The sequence below is a fragment of the Cnephaeus nilssonii genome (assembly GCF_951640355.1).
Source record: "Cnephaeus nilssonii genome assembly, chromosome: 5".
Classification (NCBI taxonomy): Eukaryota; Metazoa; Chordata; class Mammalia; order Chiroptera; family Vespertilionidae; genus Cnephaeus; species Cnephaeus nilssonii.
This window is the reverse complement of record NC_137076.1, coordinates 103,000,033-103,019,945: the sequence shown is the minus strand read 5'-3', so window position 1 is coordinate 103,019,945 and position 19,913 is coordinate 103,000,033. Positions and strand designations below refer to the sequence as shown.

At 38.0% G+C, this 19,913-nt stretch overlaps 1 protein-coding gene across 4 annotated transcripts in view; it reads right to left on the bottom strand.

Moving 5' to 3' along the window:
* Nucleotides 1–19,913, bottom strand: part of RANBP17 (RAN binding protein 17) — a 232,729-nt gene that overhangs the window by 199,559 nt on the left and 13,257 nt on the right. For all 4 annotated transcript variants that reach the window (XM_079771004.1, XM_079771005.1, XM_079771006.1 and 1 more), the window contains exons 4-11: nucleotides 18,901–19,067; nucleotides 16,258–16,323; nucleotides 12,535–12,639; nucleotides 10,985–11,150; nucleotides 8,156–8,229; nucleotides 4,637–4,756; nucleotides 1,300–1,446; nucleotides 537–709 (exon numbers count right to left, since the gene is read on the bottom strand). In XM_079771004.1, coding sequence (XP_079627130.1) covers nucleotides 537–709; nucleotides 1,300–1,446; nucleotides 4,637–4,756; nucleotides 8,156–8,229; nucleotides 10,985–11,150; nucleotides 12,535–12,639; nucleotides 16,258–16,323; nucleotides 18,901–19,067 — 1,018 coding nt within the window. The remainder of the gene's footprint in view (nucleotides 1–536; nucleotides 710–1,299; nucleotides 1,447–4,636; nucleotides 4,757–8,155; nucleotides 8,230–10,984; nucleotides 11,151–12,534; nucleotides 12,640–16,257; nucleotides 16,324–18,900; nucleotides 19,068–19,913) is intronic.

Here is a 19,913-nt window from a genome sequence, read left to right as displayed (position 1 = left end):
TTTATGTTCATGCAAAAATCTGTACAGGACCATTTACAGCTGTTTTATTCAAAATTGATAAAAATGAAAACCACCCAAATGTCCATTCAGATGTGAATGGCTAAACAAATTGTGATCGTCCATAAAATCGAATACTATACTGCAATGAAAAGAAAACAACTACTAACCCAACCTGGAGGAATCCTAAGTGCACTATGCTAAGTGAAAGAAGCCGGACTAAAAGGCTATCTACTGTATAATTTCATTCATACAACATTCCAGAAAAGGCAAACACTATAGGGAAACAAAACAAATCAGCAATGGCCAGAGGCTAAGGGTGGGGAAAGAAATGACTACAAAGGGACCCAAAACAACTTTTGGGGGTGATGAAACCATTCTATATCTTAATTGTGATGGTAGTTATATGCACTTGTCAGAACTCATAAAACTGTACACTAAAAAGGGTGAATTTTACAGTAGGTAAATTATTCCTAAATTTTTAAAAATTCCAAGATGCAAAAGATGAAAATACAACAGAAAGATTTAGTTTTCAATACCTCACAACTATGGCAACAGATTCCAACCGAGAAGTGATAAAGGCCTTCGTGATTTCTGGTGCATAAGTGTCTAATAAGTGGGGTTCAGTTGATTTCACAAAAGGAACTGAAGCTACCATCCTTTGCCACAGAGTTAATAAATAATGAACACTGTTGGGAGCAAATTCCCAATGCTACAAAGAAATAAAGCAAATGTTATTTAAAATGACATATCTTCCTAGAATAAGAATTACAGAGGCAAAATTACTAAACACATATTTTAAAATTAACTTTTATTCAGATTATATAACCAATGAACACTTAACATGTAGCACATTTTTGTAAATGCAAAAATGTATAAAGAAACCAACAATCTCTCATTACTCTATCACCCATGAATGATCACTATCAAAATATTCATAACTTCCTTCTAATCTTATTTCCATGAATAGTTTTTCACAGAGGTGATATCATGTGGAAAATATGGTTTCAAAACCTTTTCCTAAATTTAAAAATAGAATTTTCCCTAAACCAATCTGTAAAAACTTTTATATTTCTTCACATAGATCTTACTACAGCTTCTCAATTATTCTTCAATTATTAGATACTCAGATGACCTCTAAATTTTTATTATAAAATGTTTAATGAACTTTTTAACCTAAAACCTTGCAATGAACATTTTTAGCAAAGTACTCTAATAGATATTTTTTTAAATCCCCACCAAATTTTACCAAGAAATTGCTTTAAAACTACAGTTTAATATCAATTATAAATTTCTATTTACCTGTAGGCTAGTAATGGTAAAATTAGCAATCAATCTGATAACTTCAGGATACTCCTTCACCATAACTAACTCTCCCAGCTGATAATTTGTCTTCAAACGAGCCAAAAATCGACAAAATTCATGGTAATTACCTGGATCAGACAAACCCTAAAATATGAGACAAAAAGAAAGGCTTTTAAAAATACTTAAAAACAAACCAAGCTGATGACCATCAATAAAATTCCAAGAGTATTTTATTAAGTCTTCCAGTTTTCATGAGCACTTATGTTATTTTGTGTCAATTGGTAAACAATAATGAAAGAAAACAATTTCTGCTGGATTTAATGTTGTTATAAATTATTAATAATAAGGAATCCAAAGTAGAGGCTTTGCAGGAAACTTTGCACCATGATGGCTAAATTATAATGTTTAGGAACCCATTATATTACACAAAAAAATGTGTGTGTGTGTGTGTGTGTGTGTGTGTGTGTTGTGTCTTAAACATAAGTTAATAGAAGATTTGAAAAATATTTGAGAAAGAAAATCCTATATAATAAAAGCCTAATATGCTAAGTGTCTGGTTGTGTGGTAGGCCATTCAATTAATCAAAGCATAATATACTAATTATATGCTAAGGCCACTCAACCATTCACTATGATGTGCACTGACCACCAGGGGCAGACAGTTGACCTGTCAACCAGTAGCTATGATGTGCACTGACCACCAGGGGGCAGACGCTCCAACCAGTAGATGAGCTTGTTGCTGGGGTCCGGCAGATCAGGACTGAGTGAGACAGGCCAGACATGCCCTGGAGCCTTCCCATGGTCCCTCCCAGGCTGGCCAACCTCCCGCATCCCTCCCCAGCCCCAATCGTGCACCAGTGGGTCCCTCAGCCTGGCCTGTGCCCTCTCGCAATCCGGGCTGAGGGACATCCTCCTCCGAGTGCACAAATTTTGTGCACTGGGCCTCTAGTCTATAATAATAAAAGCATAATATGCTAATTAGACCAGAGAGCCGAACGACCTTCCGGACAAAGCCACGGCAGCAGGGCCAAGGCAGAGGTAGTTAGGGGCGATCAGGCAGGCAGGCGAGTGGTTAGGGGCGATAAGGCAGGCAGGCAGGCAGAGGCAGTTAGGGGTGATCAGGTAGGCAAGCGAGTGGCTGGAGGCGATCAGGCAGGCAGGCAGAGGTGGTTAGGGGTGACCAGGAAGGCAGGCAAGTGGTTAGGGGTGATTAGGCAGGCAGGCAGAGGTGGTTAGGGGTGATCAGGCAGGCAGGTGAATGGTTAGGGGCGATCAGGCAGGCAGGCAATTAGAGGTGATCAGGCAGGCAGGCTAGTGGTTAGGGGCAATCAGGCAGGCAGGCAAGCAGTTAAGGGTGATCAGGCAGGCAGGCGAGTGGTTAGGGGTGATCAGGCAGGCAGGCAGAGGCGGTTAGGGGTGATCAGACAGGCAGGTGAGTGATCAGGCAGACAGGCGAGTGGTTAGGGGCAAAGAGGCAGGCAGGCGAGTGGTTAGGGGCAAAGAGGCAGGCAGGCGAGTGGTTAGGGGCAAGGAGGCAGGCAGGCAGAGTGGTTAGGGGCGATGAGGCAGGCAGGCAGGCCAGCGATTAGGAACCAGTGTTCCCGGATTGCGAGAGGGATGTCTGACTGCCAGTTTAGGCCTGAGGGGTCCCGGACTGTGAGAGGGTGCAGGCTGGGCTGAGGGACGCCCCCCCCCCCCATGCACGAATTTTGTGCACCGGGCCTCTAGTAAGAATATAAGAATGGCCTCTAGAAACCCTAGAAAAGAGCAATCCCACCCCACCTTAAAAAATAGTGTATATGCACACACAAGTAACAGAAATTTATTTTAATTCAACAAATTTTTGTTGAGTACCTACAAGCACTGTACCCTCATGCATCTTCCAGTTAGTTGCTAAATGAAGAGTCATTCAAATAATTTACTGTCATGTAGGGCACAGAGTTTAACAAAAATAGCACAAGATACAGAAATAACTTTTGAAGGAGGCTAGGTTAAAAGGAAAGACAAAAAGAGGTGCGCCCAGTTGTCTGTGAGCATCTTGAAGATAAGGGGACACATGTTATGATCTTGATAGTTTGAGCACTTTGCTCTGTAGCTGGCATGAAACAGAATTCAAAAAGTATGTGTTTAATACTGAAGGAATTTATAAGAAATTTCATTCAAATGAGCTCAAGGAAAGAACATAAAATAGTGTCTAATTATTAAGGACAAATTGCAAAAAGATATTTTGTGCTCACAGGTCTTTTAAGGCATGTTTGTAATTCCAAAATAATCAATATAATATTCAAACTAACTTTTACAGCCATGAAACATCAACATTTAGATGTTAAACCAATTAAGAGGATTATCTGATATTAGCATATTACCCTCCACATATTGATTGATGATAGAATTAAAATTAAAAAATTTTAAGTATATTGGTAAAATTTCATTTATCAGCAAAACACATTTTAGTTATACTAAATTGAAAAGGTAAAGCAAATGTACAACATATAAGAATAACCTGCAAAAACAACTGGTCTTTATAAATACATTTTCTTTATGTACAAATATTATGTCCCCTCAAAATTAGTAGTAAGCAAGAGATTTATATAAACTTCCTTAAATTCATCATTTAACCCTTTAAAATCTGTACTTTTGTTACAAATATTTTAAACTAAAACAAAAAGTGAAACAAAAAATTTTATGTAGGCATGCAAAATCACTAATTAATAATGGCTTTGCAATTCTTTTTTTTTTTAATTTTGGTTGTTTTTGTTTTAAATATATTTTATTGATTTTTTAGAGAGAGGAAGGAAGAGGGATAGAGTTAGAAACATCAATGAGAGAAAAACATCTATTCAGCTGCCTCCTGCACACTCCCTACTGGGTATGTGCCCGCAACCAAAATACATGCCCTTAACCAGAATCGAACCTGGGACCCTTCAGTCCGCAGGTGGACACTCTATCCACTGAGCCAAACCGGTTAGGGCTGCAATTCTTTTAAATGAATATAGCTATTGAAGCTTTGCACTTAGTGTAGAAAGTAGATTTTACAACCTACAAACTTATTTGTCCACAAGAGGGCAAAAAGACATCATTTCATCATTTAAAGCCACTTATTCCAATATTAACATTCAGATTTATATTGTCTTCTAGTTCAGAAGGTAGATATAACTGAATTAATCACTTCAAAACGTGCCCATTTCTACTACAAAAGAACTATACGGAAGATGAATATGATACTTCATATTTTCTTATAGAATCATAATAAAGAAATTAGTTTATTATGCACCTTTCAGCAGGAAAACTGTATTTCTATATGCTAAGTATTAATTTGGTTTCTTCATAAATACCTGAGGGTTTTCAAGTATCCGTTTTACTCCCTTAATTAAATTACCAAGGTACTTGGCACGTTCAGGACTGCTGAATAAGGACCTTCTAGTAGAAGCAAACTGAACTAAACATGAAAGTGCCTAAAAAAGGAAACAAGAGTCATTTCAATTTTAAAAGTAACTATGGCCACATTTGTCTCTACATAAAAAATATTATTTTTTAATTTTGGCGATTAAAAAAGCATTATAAAATTCAAAAATAATAAAAGCTAAAAATTTAACCTACCTACATCCACCACTGACAACTCTTCAACCCCACATTAACATTTCTATAGGTGTGTATTCTCTTCTAATATTTTTTCATATATTATACTAGAGGCCTGGTGCGCGGGATTCGTGCACTGGTGGGGGGCGTGGCCTGTGGGGATTGGCCAGCTGTGGGAGCACCGCTCATCCAGGTCAGCCAAGTGGCGCTCCCACTGTGGGAGCGCACTGACCACCAGGGGACAGCTCCTGTATTGAGCGTCTGCTCCCTAGTGGTCAGTGCGCATCATAGCAACTGGTCCACCGGTCATTCTGGTCACTGGGCTTTTACTATATAAGATACTAGTGGCCCAGTGTACGAAATTCATGCATGGGGGAGGGGAGGGCCTCAGCCCGGCCTGCACCCTCTCCAATTTGGGACCCCTTGGAAGACGCCTTGACCGCTGGCTCCTAACCGCTCACCTGCCTGCCCGCCTGCTCACCCCTAACCACTCTGCCTGCCAGCCTGCTCGCTCCCAAATGCCCCCCCACCGGCCTTCTCACCCCCAACTGCCCCCCTTGCTGGCCTGATTGCCCCCCCACCAGCCTGCTCACCCCAAACTGCCCCCCCCACTGGTCTGATAGCCCCCAACTGCCGCACCCCCCCCCCCGCTGGCCTGCTTGCCGCCTATTGCCTCCCCTGCCAGCCTGCTTGCCCTCAACTGGCCCCCCTGCTGGCCTGCTCACCCCCAGCTGCCCCCCTGCTGCTGGCCTGCTCGCCCTCTACTGCCCCCCCGCTGCCGGCCTGCTTTGACCCAACTGACACCACCTGCTGGCCTGCTCATCCACAACCTCCCCCCCTCTGCTGGCCTAATTGCCCCCAACTGACACCCCCCTGCTGGCCTGCTCACCCCCAACTGCCCCCCATGCCGGCCTGATTGCCCCAAACTGGCCCCCCTGCTGGCCTGCTCACCCCTTACTGCCCCCCTGCTGCTGGCCTGCTTGGCCCCAACTATTCACCCCCCCACCAGCCTGCTCGCCCCCAACTGCTGCCCCCTGCTGGCCTGCTCGCCCCCCAACTTCCTCCACCACTAGCCTGATCACCCCAACTGCCCTCCCCTCCTGGCCTGATCGCCCCTAACCGCCTCTGCCTCGGCCCTGCCACTTTGGCTTTGTCTGGGTGGCGGCCACGGAGCCAGCTAAGGTGACCAAGGAAGCCAAGCCTCCCACCTGCTCTGGCCAGCTCCGTGGCTCTGGCTGGCGCCACCATCTTTGTCACGAGTAATGGTTAATTTGCATATTACTCTTTTATTAGATAGGATGCCCACAGCAGTCCCTGGACATATACACTCAAAAGGCTTTCAACTGCTTCTGAGTACCAGTTCTTTTGTGAACCCATGAACCAGGTGTTCAATCAAAAAGAAAATATGGTTTTGTGATAGAATATATTTGGGAAATAGTGCATGTTATGCACTATGGTATCCTGCAAATGGAGGAAGCTGAGGGACTCCAACAGCTTTACTGAATCTAGCATGTCCCAAATTTATTTGGTAACAGAATATTCATTAATATCTTGAGGAACAATTTGGAAATGCTGCTGGAAGAGTTAGATGCTCTATAAAAATGCCTACCGAGTACTTATGGTCTAGTTATCTCCCTAAAGTTAATACTTTACCAGGTAATTTCACTACCTGGCTTCTTAATTCCACCACTGGTGCCCACTGAAGTCTGCTGGATCATTAAATGAGAGGCCCCAAATTGGTAACTTTTAGGTCAAACTGGCCCTTATGTTTTTGTCCACATAACATTTGCTTGCCTGATTTTTAAAAAATACAATTTGTGCTGATATTTAAATATTTCCATTTCACACATAATGCCTGGGTCTCTTGGCAAAGGTGATAATAAGAACAAAAATCAGAGGATGGCATTTTCAGATGTTCTCCAGTTTGCTGTACTGTCAAAAAAACAACAACCAACAAACACAAAACAAAAAAAACTTCTTAGGCAATTCTGATGTGTAGAAGGTTTGGGAACTACTCGCATATTAAAAATATCCAGGGTTAGGGGTGCCCAAACACGTAGGTTTGACTCTCAGCTCCAATCGTTCGTTTATTGCCCTGGAGAAAGTCACCTTTGCCAGTGTGGTTTCCGGTCTACATAGGGTAATAATACCCTGCAGGGCCACTTTGAGGATAAAGTGACATAAGCACCATATACTAATAGGGCATGCCCAATTAATATATGGTGCTTATGTCACTTTCTCTTAAAGCCATTATATTCCATTGTATTTTTTAAGCACCAAAGGCTTGTTTTGTCCAAAACATAATTGTACACACAACAACCATTTTAAACAACTAAAAACAAGACTATTGTAGTTAAAAGACAGAAGGCTGAAGCTTGGTGGCACCACCTGGACACATGAGTGTCCTCTGAAACCTTGTTTCAAAACCACCGTCTTAAAATCCTAGCTTCAAGAGCACACACCTTAAAAAAAAAAGAAAAGAAAAGAGTATTTTTGTGAATCTGTTTCTTCCTTCTAGGCAACAACACATCTAAACAAACAAAACACTGATATGCACTTTAAATCGTGAGCATCTTTTTCAGGAAATGGCAATGTTAGAATTCCCAACTTTACTTCTACAAGCTTAGCTATTAAACTGACAACTTTTTCTTCTATCTTTTTTTTTGTCCAATCTCGCCTGGTTTCTGTTTTAGATTCCACAGGATTAGGTTCATAGTCTCAAAGATCTAGTATATAATCAAAGAATTTCAAGAATTGTTAAATCACATAATAGAATTGGATTAAAAAATTAACAACTGAAGTAATGAGCACAAAATCAAGTGAGCAGGTCTGTTTCTCATTCAGAGATATCTGATGGGGACTGCCTGGCACTCGGAAGACCTGGAGACAAGGCAGGGCTGAGAAAGAGCTAGAAAGAGGGTAAGAGAAGGGAAGGTAACTGATGGGGTGGCCAATTACTAGACAGGCCCAGAAGGAATGGGGACTGAGTAGGAAGGAAGATATACTTAGGAGGTTGATAGGCTGTGCTGGCTCTGGGCAGGAGCTAAATCAACAGTAAATGGCTCTGGGATCACCCATGAAATGGAATGCACCGTTGACTCTGAACAGAATCTGACAAACAATTTCAGCAATACAAATCCCAGAAATGTAAGACTTTCCTGTGAGAGGTAAATCCAACCAAGAATATAAGTAGAATTTTTTAAAGTAAATCTATAACAACCTTAGATAAAGATCACAGATACTTTTTAATGAAATAATAAATGATTTTTACTTACTAACTGAGATAGTAGTGGTGGAAGTGAATGATACAAATTGAAGAAAAGATCCAATGTTTCTGGTTCCAGAAAAACTAGAAAAAAAAATATTTTCTAATACCATTACTTTCAATTCTGTGATCTTCACATAGTAAGACTTTATCATATAAACCAAGAACTCTAAGACCTCTGTATGTAACCACTCTTTCTAGTTAGGCTTCTTGTGAAAGATGAAATATAGTGGAACCTCGTTTCTCGAACATCTCCCATCTCAAACAATTTGCTTTTCAACCTGACAACCTTTCATGCTGATACCTGTATGATCAGGTGGCAAACAAGTGCATAGGGATAAATGTCAGGAGAATTTGCAAGTCTGATAATGCCTTCATTCTATCTTATACTTGGAAAAAATGCGAGAATCTGAGTCAGTTTACCACTGTTAAAATCTCAGGATATTGTGCTGTGAATATTTTCAGGGGTTTAGTGGGTTTTTTGTGTTTTTTTTCTGCTTATAATTATTGTTAAATTTTCATTTTTACTGTGTATTTCCTTTCCTTTTTGTTAAATTTTCATTTACATTTCATGTCCTTTTTGTTTTCCAAGTTTTTATTTATAGATTAAATAGTACAACAGACATGTTTTATATATCAGAAAGGTTAAAACAGGGAATCATTTGGGGGTCTGAAACAGATTAATTCAATTTACATTATTTCTAATGGGAAAAAATGATTCAGTTTTCAAACAGCCTTTGGAATGAATTAAATTCGAGAAACAAGTTTTCACCGTAATACAGAGACAGAAATTAATTACCTAAGGTGTTCCTTATTTCTATGTAGCATCTACAGTTCTTACTGGGAGAATTGTCTTAATATTTTCATTTGTATTAAAGTAATATAAACATTTAAAACTTCAAATAATGCCAAAATAACTAAAAAATTTTAAAATAAAAAACAGCTATACCCTACCCCACTTCATCTTTCAACTCTTAGCTATATTTACATACATATTTCTAAATAGCATGCTATATACTATTTCTTTATTAATTTTACTTTAGGCATTAAATGAATTTGTGACAGTATATAAGGCTTTAGTTGTCTAATCACTCACCCCACCACCTTCCACAATCCATCCTCTTAAAAATCCATCCACTATTATACCATTTTGGGATTAAATCAATTCTAAGTGTTTACACTTATTATTACTATGTAAATAATGTTAACAGCTGAGCCACTATCCTTATATCACATTTCTAATACTCTCTGGATTTAATCATAGCATCTTTTCTGTGCTATTTGTCTATCTATCTGTCACTAATTCTTTACAAATGTTCTGACAGATTTGCAAAATGTTCTTCATGACATTTTCCATATGATTAATAACATCAAATAACCTATCATTTTCATTTTCCCACTGCAACCTCCCAGAGCCTTCAACATGGACTGGTTATTCCTAAATTTGTTACATAATTATCTCCGTGTTATATCTGTACATAGTCATCCTGGGTTGAGGCTCCCTTTTCCCAAACCCCAAATCTTCCACTTTTTTGGGTTGTATATTAAGTAACTTCTTGAGAACAAGTGCATAAGGGATAAGTTTCAGGAGAATTTGCAAGTCTGATAATGTCTTCATTCTACCTTATACTTGACAATTTCAGTCTAGACTGAAAATAATTTTCCCTCAAAAGTTTGAGGATATTACTCCACTGACTTCTAGCTTCCAGTGCTGCTGTGGGGAAGTTTAATAACATCCTTGATCCCAATCCTCGGTAGGTGACTTAATTTTTTTCTTTCTGGTAGGTTTTAGGATCGTCTCTTTATCCTTATTATTCTGAAACTAGAGGCCCAGTGCATGAATTCGTGCACAGGTAGGGTCTGGCTTGCCCACCCCATCAGCTGCCAGCTGGGGGGGTGGGGATGCAGGAGGTTGGCCGGCCGGCCCCGCCCCCATTTGGGGGGTGCCAATCGGGGACAGGGACGGCGGGGGAGGGGAAAATGGGGAGGGGGCGGAGAGAGGCCCCGGGCCGTTGGCGGGCCCTGCCCCCTGGTTGAACTCCAGTGGAACTCTCAGTCGAGGGGGCAATTTGCATATTACCCTTTTATTATATAGGATGTCATGATTATGAAGCTTGGTGTATTTTTTCCATTCATTTTGTTGGGTACTTGATGGGACCTTTCAATCTCAAAATTTATGTCTCAGTGCTATAGACATTTTTTGGTATTACTTGTTTGCAAATTTCCTTTGGGGAAAGAGAGGGAAAAGGCAGTCACCTAGCTGCACAGGTGGTAGAGATTCTGGGGACTTTGTGTAGAACTTTTTACCAAGCCCGTTCAGCCCCATTCTACCTTATATTTGACTATTTCAGTCTGACTTCAGGAATACCCTAGGCCTAGGGCCATCATCTTTCTGGGATGTGCTTGGTATCCCTCTGTAAGAAAGTAAGTTGCAATTCTGCTTTGCTTAGTCAGTTACTCTCTTCATTCTCTTTATAGCTTTGAAAAATATGTTGATATCTGTTGTCAAGTGTTGTTTCCTCTCCTGTTTTATCTGAAAGTTTCGTAACAGAACTCTTCATTCCTCCCGCCCGGCCCCAACCTCCCCCCCTCCCCCCCCCCCCCCCCCCCCACAAATCTGTTTTCCCCCTAACTCTAGAGTGGTCTTTTCTTTTTTCCAAAATCAAAACATGGAAGTTACTCTGTGAATTGGGGAAAACAGCAGCTACTTTGGGTTACAAACCCATTTGAACTTTTTGACTGCCTAGCAGAAAATACAGATAACTGTACATAGGCAACTACATTGCTTAATCCTGTGCCTTTTATGCTGACAGTCCCTCATACTAAACTTTTTTCTTACTTGTTCTCCAGGTTGTTGGGATCTGCACTGTGCAAAGATCATCTGCAGATTCATCTGCTGAACTGCCAATGAAGTCGAAGTTAAGGCAGTTGAGGACCAGTTTCAAGACCTGCATTACTAGGTTTTGTTGACCTTCATCCTGAAGATTTAAAGGTTTGGCCAACACCTGAAAAAAGTTCAAAGTCAAATATAACTTTCTAAAATATGTCAATAAACAAATTTTCACTAATTTAAATAATTCTTCAATGCCAAATTAAAATTAGCAAAAAAAGAGTTTGCAAAGTTATGTTGTTGTACATATTAGAAAAATGTAAATCACTATAAAAAGTCTACAATAGACTATTTTCATATTTAACTTTGTGAAATAAGCCAGTCAATGAAAGAAAAATACCACATGATCTCACTCATTTGTGGATAATAAAAATTTTACTCTTAACTGCATCTTGTAGGTCATCTTGTAAAGTTTTAAGAGGTAACAAATACTTTATATAGCACAAATGTATAAATGTATGGGATTCATTGAAAGCTTTCTTAGAATAAGCTGAAATATTCATTCAGGCATAAATTATCCCTATTCAGCTGAGAAAGGTTCTTGGAGCTGTCTGAGTGCGGGAGGACACTCACAAGCTTCTAGAGACCAATCCTGACCTCCACCACCCAACAAATGTCCCTCCTGACACAACCAGAATAGATTTACCTCCTAGAGATACATCATAAAATATTTGTGGAGGAAATGACATAGTTTGGCATTCTGCTTCAATAACACAAAAAGAAATAAAGTTGCTAGGCTAGGGATAGAGCTGAAACAAGACTGGTTTAACCAGTTACTACCAACTGGTTTAAGGATACAAAGGAGTTCATTTTACTATTCCATCTTCTTTCCTACATTTTAAAATAACAGGACCTTTCAGCCTGGCCTCCTATGGGAGTTATCATGTTACTAAATTACAGAACTGAAATAAGTACAAAATAGTGATTAGTGGAACATATGTTGGGAAATGCTGTACACTACCCCAATTAGCAAGCTTGAGCATAATGGAGCCCTATATTATAAGAGAACAAATAGAATCATAAATCCTACTATCCCTAATGACCAATATGGCACAAAATAGCAAATGGGAAAATATTTCCCTAAGAAATTACTAAAGTCAACTATCTTGGCTCAACCATGAATAAATATTGACAGCTGATGAATTAGGAAAACCTACTGTCATTTCATTGTTCAGCTACACCCCATTAAAATATGGGTAGGGCAATAAAGAAACTAAGTCCCAATTAGCTTCTGCAATAAATAATCTACAGTAGAAAGACAATGAAACTACTACCCAAAGACAAGTTATTCAATGCTCTTTGGATTTTATTTTACTATATTCCTAGTGAGTAAAGGTGGATTTTTAGAACCCCTTACAGATTTGTGTAAATCTACCATATTAAGATTGCCTACAACTCTTCAAAAGGCAAAATGGGGGAGGAGGACTCACTTGAAATTCTTTTGAAACTTAAAATTTCCTAAATACTCTAATAGGATATTGCATTATTAAATAATTTACCTCTTTTAGAAGAGAGCATGCTAGCACTAAGATGTCTTTGAGAGAAGTGTCACGAAACGAGGTAGCTATTTTCCTGTGTTTTGCTGAAGGTCTAGAATAATCAACCTAAAAAGATCAAGATGAATTTATTTGAACAGACTTACAAAATATCAAAACAAAATTTACTAATTAAGAAAAGGGATGGAAATAATAATGAAAGAATCATAAAATATCAAGCTAAAAGGACTTTTAAAAATCTACTGAGCTAAGTGACTTGCTTAGGGTTACTAAAAAAGTTAATGGTAGAGCCATGGTTAGAACCCAGGTTTCTGGATTGTTTTAATTCAGTGCTCTTTCTACAAACCATACTGATCCCAAAATTAAAAACCAGAATTGGCTATACTTTCAAAGGCAATATAAACACACCAATATCTATATATATAAAAGCCTAAGTGAACATTCAACCGGTAGCTATGATGCGCACTGACCACCAGGGAGCAGACGCTCAACGCAGGAGCTGCTGAGCTGCAGTGACTTGGCAGCTGCGGCTCTCGGGTGACGCGCCCAGAACCAGAGAGGAGGGAGCCCGACTCTGGGGTGCATCACCCGAGAACTGCCCTCTCGCAATCCAGGACCCCTCGGGGGATGTCAGAGAGCCAGTTTCAGCCCAATCCCCGCAGGCCAGGCCGAAGGACCCCACTAGTGCATGATAACAGACATACTAAGACTATCAACTCCTGAACCATGTACCATATTTCACATTTAAGTAAGTAACAACTTCCCTGTTCTTCAGACTCCATCTTTAAAATGAGAACTCTCTAAGACAGTGATGGCGAACCTATGACACGCGTGTCAGCACGGACACACGTAGCCATTTCTGATGACACGCAGCCGCTGAGGCGGCCGCATGCCAAGGATGAAACATTTGCTGCTCCTGAGGATGAAACATTTGTGAAATAATGTTTTTTCCTCAAAGTGACACACTACCCGAGTTATGCTCAGTTTTTTGGCGAAGTTTGACACACCAAGCTCAAAAGGTTGCCCATCACTGCTCTAGGATGATCTTCAAATTCTAACTTTCTATAAATCAGCAAACTGAATCAGTTATATAAAAATTCTTCTATATAAGTGATATTTCTATATTCTCTCTGAATATTTTATTAATGATAAATAATTATTAAGAATAAATTTACTAAGACTAGTTCTTAAACCTCTAAAATATATATGGTCAAAACAATACTATTAATAACATTAACATTTCCATTCATCAATAGAAAACAGCAAACAAAGTGAAGTCTGAAACCTGAAAAATTATTAACACCATGGATTAGAGCATTCCTTTTGCTACTTGGTAGAATAAACCACTTTCTTTGCTTATTTTACTAGAGTATTCATTTAGACATTCAATTTTCTGAGATGAAAAATTGTGGACCCATTTTCTACTACATACCTATATGCCTTTACCATGTAGGCAAAGGATATTTTACTACTTGATGATTATATATTGAATACACTCCAGGAATAGTAGAATTTGCTTCTTAAAAAGCAGAATAAGACTGGCCAGTATGACTCAGTGGTTGAGCATCAACCCATGGTAAATAAATGTCAAGTGGAGATAGAAACTAGCTTGAAAGGATTCCTGCTGGCCAAATTTGGGAAATTTTGAGCATCAAAATATGTCAGTAACAAATTATAACCTGTTAAATAAAACAGGAAACTAAGAAATCATACCAATATAAATAAATGAATAAATTGAAACCAATGAAAAATGAGGTGTTTTCAGAGTTTTAAAGTATCTCTCCATAAAATACTTATTATTTACAAAGGGGAAAGAGTAAATCTACAATTGGAGATGCCTGGTAGAGACAGTATTAATCAAGTGACCAAAGTGAACATCATTAGTGAAGTAACAAATCAAATCATTTGTTTCCAGGCAGGTGACAATGAGAAGACCACAGTGTCACTTTGCTATATTCTTAACAAACATGTATAATCTGAATCTAATAATGAAGAATCATCAGACAATCCCAAACTGAGGGACAAACAACTAACTTTCACAAATTTCAAGATCTTGAAAGTGAAGGAAAGATTGAGGATATTTTCCAGATTGATGGAGACTAATAAAACATGCTTAATAAATGAGATGCATGATCCTAAACTGGTTCTTTTCTGGGACAAATGGTGAAATTTAAATGGAGTATGAGGATAACAGTAATATGTCATTTAATTTTCTAATTTTAATGGTTGTATTATGGTTATGTAGGAGAATGTCCTTGTGTGTAAGAAATATACTAAGTATTCTGGGGCCATGTCAGCAACTTATCAAATGGTGGTTGAGAAGAAACTTTTTGTATTATACTCCCAAGTTTTCTAAATAAAGTTTAAGATAGTTATTTAAAAAAAAACACAACTTGGGTGCTCTCTGAATCATACCTTTATTAGAACTCTGTATTACCTGGTCTTCCCTCAGTAACAGTCTACACACAGAAAACCCTGACTACAGGGCAGTCTGTAGTCCTACCGTACGATGAGGTAGGAAATGGAAGAAGTAAATGCTGGTTTTTAAGATGAGCAAAAAGCTGATGGTGGTGTAAGCTAGATAATGGATACATTGCATTGCTGTACTATTCTCTTCACTGTTATGAGATAAAATATTCATACTAAAGTTATTTCTAAATATATATTTTTAAAAGAAAGTTACAGTCCTCAGACATATTTACAGAGTCTAATAGGATTAGCCAAAGTCCTGGTCATAACGTCCCTGCCAACATAGTAACTCTTTTTCAGGTACTATTACTATTAGTTCTGGAGATACATCATAGATATTGACACACATCCATAAGGCAAGAAATCTTTACATACTCTGGGGAAGTAAATTAAGAAATCACTTTACATTTTAGAAATCCTTCCCTTATAAATCTAGAAATACTTCTAATTCCTGATTGAATACAAGTAGAAAATAGTTATTTTGGAATTTTTTACACACAGAAACTATACTGTCTCGCCAAAGGGCGTTGGTAAGTAGTCCTGGGCAAGCTTTCTCCCTACATGCATGTATGTGTGTGTGTACGTAAATACATGCATGTACATATGTGGATACACACACACACATATATATATACATACAAGCACAGACCATTAAAGATGACACTTTTTATATAAAATCACTACATTCACCTTGATTACAACATTCCAACTTCTGCTTTTATTCTGTTTAGAACCATGTTAATTAAGTACAAAGTGAATAGGAGCAGGTGACAATGTGCTCAGCTGCTGAGCTCATAAAGGCACCACTGGGGGGAGGCGTAGCTTCTGAAAACTTGTCTAGGGAGAAAATCCATGCTAGCAAGTGGCAAAGTGCCAAGGCCTGTTCTCTGATGAGTCCTGCTGTGAACCCATTGTTGCGTATCAATTCACCAAACCACTTCTCTTCTATTTGTAAACAAGTAAATTATACTGCATATAATTTATTTCTTATGGTTAGTATATTACTATGTATACAGAACACAAAAGGGCAATTCTTCAATTACCATGGAGCAAGGTCCATGTCTAATTCCCTGTTCTTTGTAATCCTTTCTACTATTGCTGTTATTTTCAGTAACAATGAAAGTGTTCCAATACTTATCTCACCAATAGACAGAAAAAGACTTGACTATTCAGAGTTTTATGCAACATAAAGATTTTGTATCAAAGAAACAGCATCACTTAGCAAACTTAATGTCACCATTAGATGGAAAGGCTTACCAGGTTCATTTCTTGAGTCAATTCTGAAAGGATTATTACTCCTATTATACAGTGTTCCACGGTACCCTTCGGAGAAAATAACAAAGATTAGGCTAATTGGAGACGTGATTGGTTCTTACAGTGTAAATCAGGTAATATTTACAAGTAATTAAATACTGAAACATCACGTTTTTTTAATCATATATCTACTAAAATATGTAGAAAAATCACACATAAAGTCCACAAATAAAAAGAATTTCAAGTTCATTTTTGGAGGATAAGTTTAGAGTTGAGTGGGAAAAAAGCTCACCTATCTTAGAACTGTGATACTCTACAAAATTTTTCAGCACCTAAGACTTATAATAAGCTAAACCTCAAAATATAAGTTTAATACTTTTCATAAGAACATTACAAAAAACACTTTTCAGCTCTATAAATTTGCTTGAAGTCTACTGAATAGCTGCATTCAGTAAATAATAAACTAATTTAAATCCCTCAATCCAGTATCAGATAAGATCACTAAGTCCCTTTTAATACTATTTAGTAGTGGATGTGTATGCATTTGTTATGAATCTATAATGGGCATCTAAAGTGCCCACTGCACTGGGGTAAATATATGACTATCAATATGGTATACAGTTTTATATCTTCTATGATGCTTTTAATTTAATCAACTTCCAATTTAATCTCAAAAATTTCAATTCAAAATTCAGATTTCATGTGCACATTATTAACAAATTACCCTACTTCAAACTCAGACTGGAAGTATGAAATAAATGCAGCATCTAATTATAGTGTAATCATAAACAAACACTAGCATAGATAATAACGCTTTTCAAGTTTTAATTGTATAGTTGGTCATTTCCTATCACAGAATTCTACTAACACTGAACCACTAAGTGTAATTAAGTTCAAATTATCTCATAATTAAAATATAAACAAAAGAATGAACCCTAATTTTTCCATTTTAATTCTTTAAGACAATCTGAACTGCTTGAACTGAGCTACAGGTTTCCTATTACTGACGCATCCATCCTTTGTGTACACCAGGCCTACGCTCCTCCAAGTGTGGTTCCCTGAGTGACTGCTGGTCCATGAATCCATTGGTGGTCTGCAAATCCATTCTAATCTGAGAATGGTTTGGTACTGGTCTATGACAAGATAAAAAGTTTGCCCTGAATATAAAATAGCTAAGTCACTAGGTACACTTTTTAGTTTAGCTGGCGTTTTTAAAAAATGTTTTTATTGATTTCTAGAGAGATAGGGAAAGAGATGGAAACATTGATGAGAAACTTTAATCAGCTGCCTCCTATATGCCCCCTACCAGGGATATAAACAAGAGTTAAGTTCCTACTACATCAACATTATAACAAAACTAGAGGCCTGCGTGCCCTCTCGCAATTGGGACCCCTCGGGGGATGTCGGACTGATGATTTTGGCCCGATCCCCACAGGCCAGGCCTAGGGACCCCACCAGTGCACAAGTCCATGTGCTGGGCCTCTAGTATGCATATAAAATCTTTGGTTAATCTCTTCCCACCCTCCCCCCTCCCCCCTTCCCTCTGGGATTCATCGGTATGCTCCATGTTTCCATGCCTATGCATTGAGCGTCTTCTCCCTGCTGGTCAGTGCACATCATAGCTCCTGGTCAAAGGGTCGCTTAGGCTTTTATGTATATAGATGACATTATTTGAGGACCTGCTGTATTTGTTAAGCATGGTTTTAACAATATGAATAAAAGAGTAAAAGCACACAGTCTAGTGTTTTATTTTCTGAGGTTTCCAGCATTGCACTATATAATGGAGTTACATCTTACACGGGGATTAAATTTTAAAGTTACTGTATAAGAAATAGAATCTCATAAAGTGCAAATTTCCCCTAATTGCCAATAAACCAATACTGAACCATCTCTAAATTAATCCAAACTGCCAGTTTTTCCTCGAGAATTTTAACAGATCACTGCTTCTTCAGCATAGCGCTAGCTAAAGTACTTTTCTTGCAAGTAGGGTTAATATTTGTATCAAAAAATACATATCTTTAAACAGCTGAATGTTACTGAGCAGAGCATGAGGGTTATCCTAAGAGTTATATAGGACAGGAAATACAGACTTAGGTTTCCCAAAACTTTAATCACTTAGATTGAAAACATTCTTGAAAAACTAATATAGTCAATGTGGTATATAGTAAAAATTAAATACATTTGGGTGTACATATATATTTATATACCTTAAGTTAGCAAACTTGTTGAAATGCTAGCTCAATGCATTACTAGGTCACTGTACAACCTTAAGCAAATTACTTAACTTTTCTTTGCCTCAGTTTTCTCATTTATAAGATGAAATCCACTTCAAAGAGATGTAATGAGCAATACCCGAAAACATTATGTACATTTTTTGTATATATGCAGTACATACATACATGTTAGAAATGACAGAGCATACACTTTTGAAATTAGAAAACATTGTAATTTGCATTCTTCTGTCTGGAAGTTATATAATGGCAAGGTCCTCATTTACTGGCAATAAAAAATAAAGGACCTAGAGGATAAGTAATAAATCATAATTAATATGATACTGGTAGCCACAAAACAAACCATACAGCTTTAAAAAGAGCAGTTTTTAAACCAAATAATGATGCTCTAAATAATGTTATAATGCCTTTTTACCTGAAGAAATGTCTTCACATCAGCAATAATTTCTCTGAAGACAAGCTGGTCTTTTTGAACTTCAAACCATCCCAATTTAGTTATTTTAGCAATGACTTGAATAAGGGCTTGGATGACAAAGGGAGCCAACTTGGGTTGTGATGCCACATAATTAAGAATGTAGTTTCCTATAAGAAAATGTTCTGTGATCATTTGTGGACTCTTCACTAACATAATGTTAATCAGGGGAAGAAAAATAGGTGGTGATGACACGTTCTTTGACAAAAAGTTATTCCCTTTAAGCTATGTACTTACTTATATCCTCAGTTCTATTATAAGACTTATTTTGAAAAAGAAAATTTGTTCCAATTCAATTTATATGTTAAGGGATAATTTGAGTAAAATGCAAATGTCACTTCTGCTTTTGCATGATTTCTTACAGAAAAAAAAGTGCTAAGCGAACATAGAAAACTCCAAACAGGCCAAGTGAACCAAGCCATACACACATATACCCCATCGAAGAAAATATACAGGTGGCAAATAAGCATCTGAAAAGATGTTCAACATCCTATGTCTTTAGGCAACTGCAAATTAAAACAACTGTAAGATACTAACTTCCACATACCTATTAAAATGGCCAAATGCAAAACACGGAAAACACCAAATGTTGGTAAGACTGTAGAGCAACAAGAACTCTCCTTTACTGCTGGTGAGAATGCAAAATGGTACAGCAGCCACATTGGGAGACAGCTTGGTAATTTCTTCCAAACCTAAACATGTACTTAACCAGACGACACAGCAATCACTTTCCTTGATATTTACCCAAGGAGAAAACGTATGTCCACATAAAAAACTGCTTTACTGCAGCTTTACTAGTGATTGCCAAAACTTGGAAGCAATCAAGTTATTCTTCAGTAGGTGAACGGATAAACTGTGCTATATTCAAACAATGGCATATTAGTGCTAAAAAAAGAAAAGAAAAAATGAGCTACCAAACCATGAAAAGACATAAAAGAAACTTAAGTGCCTATTAC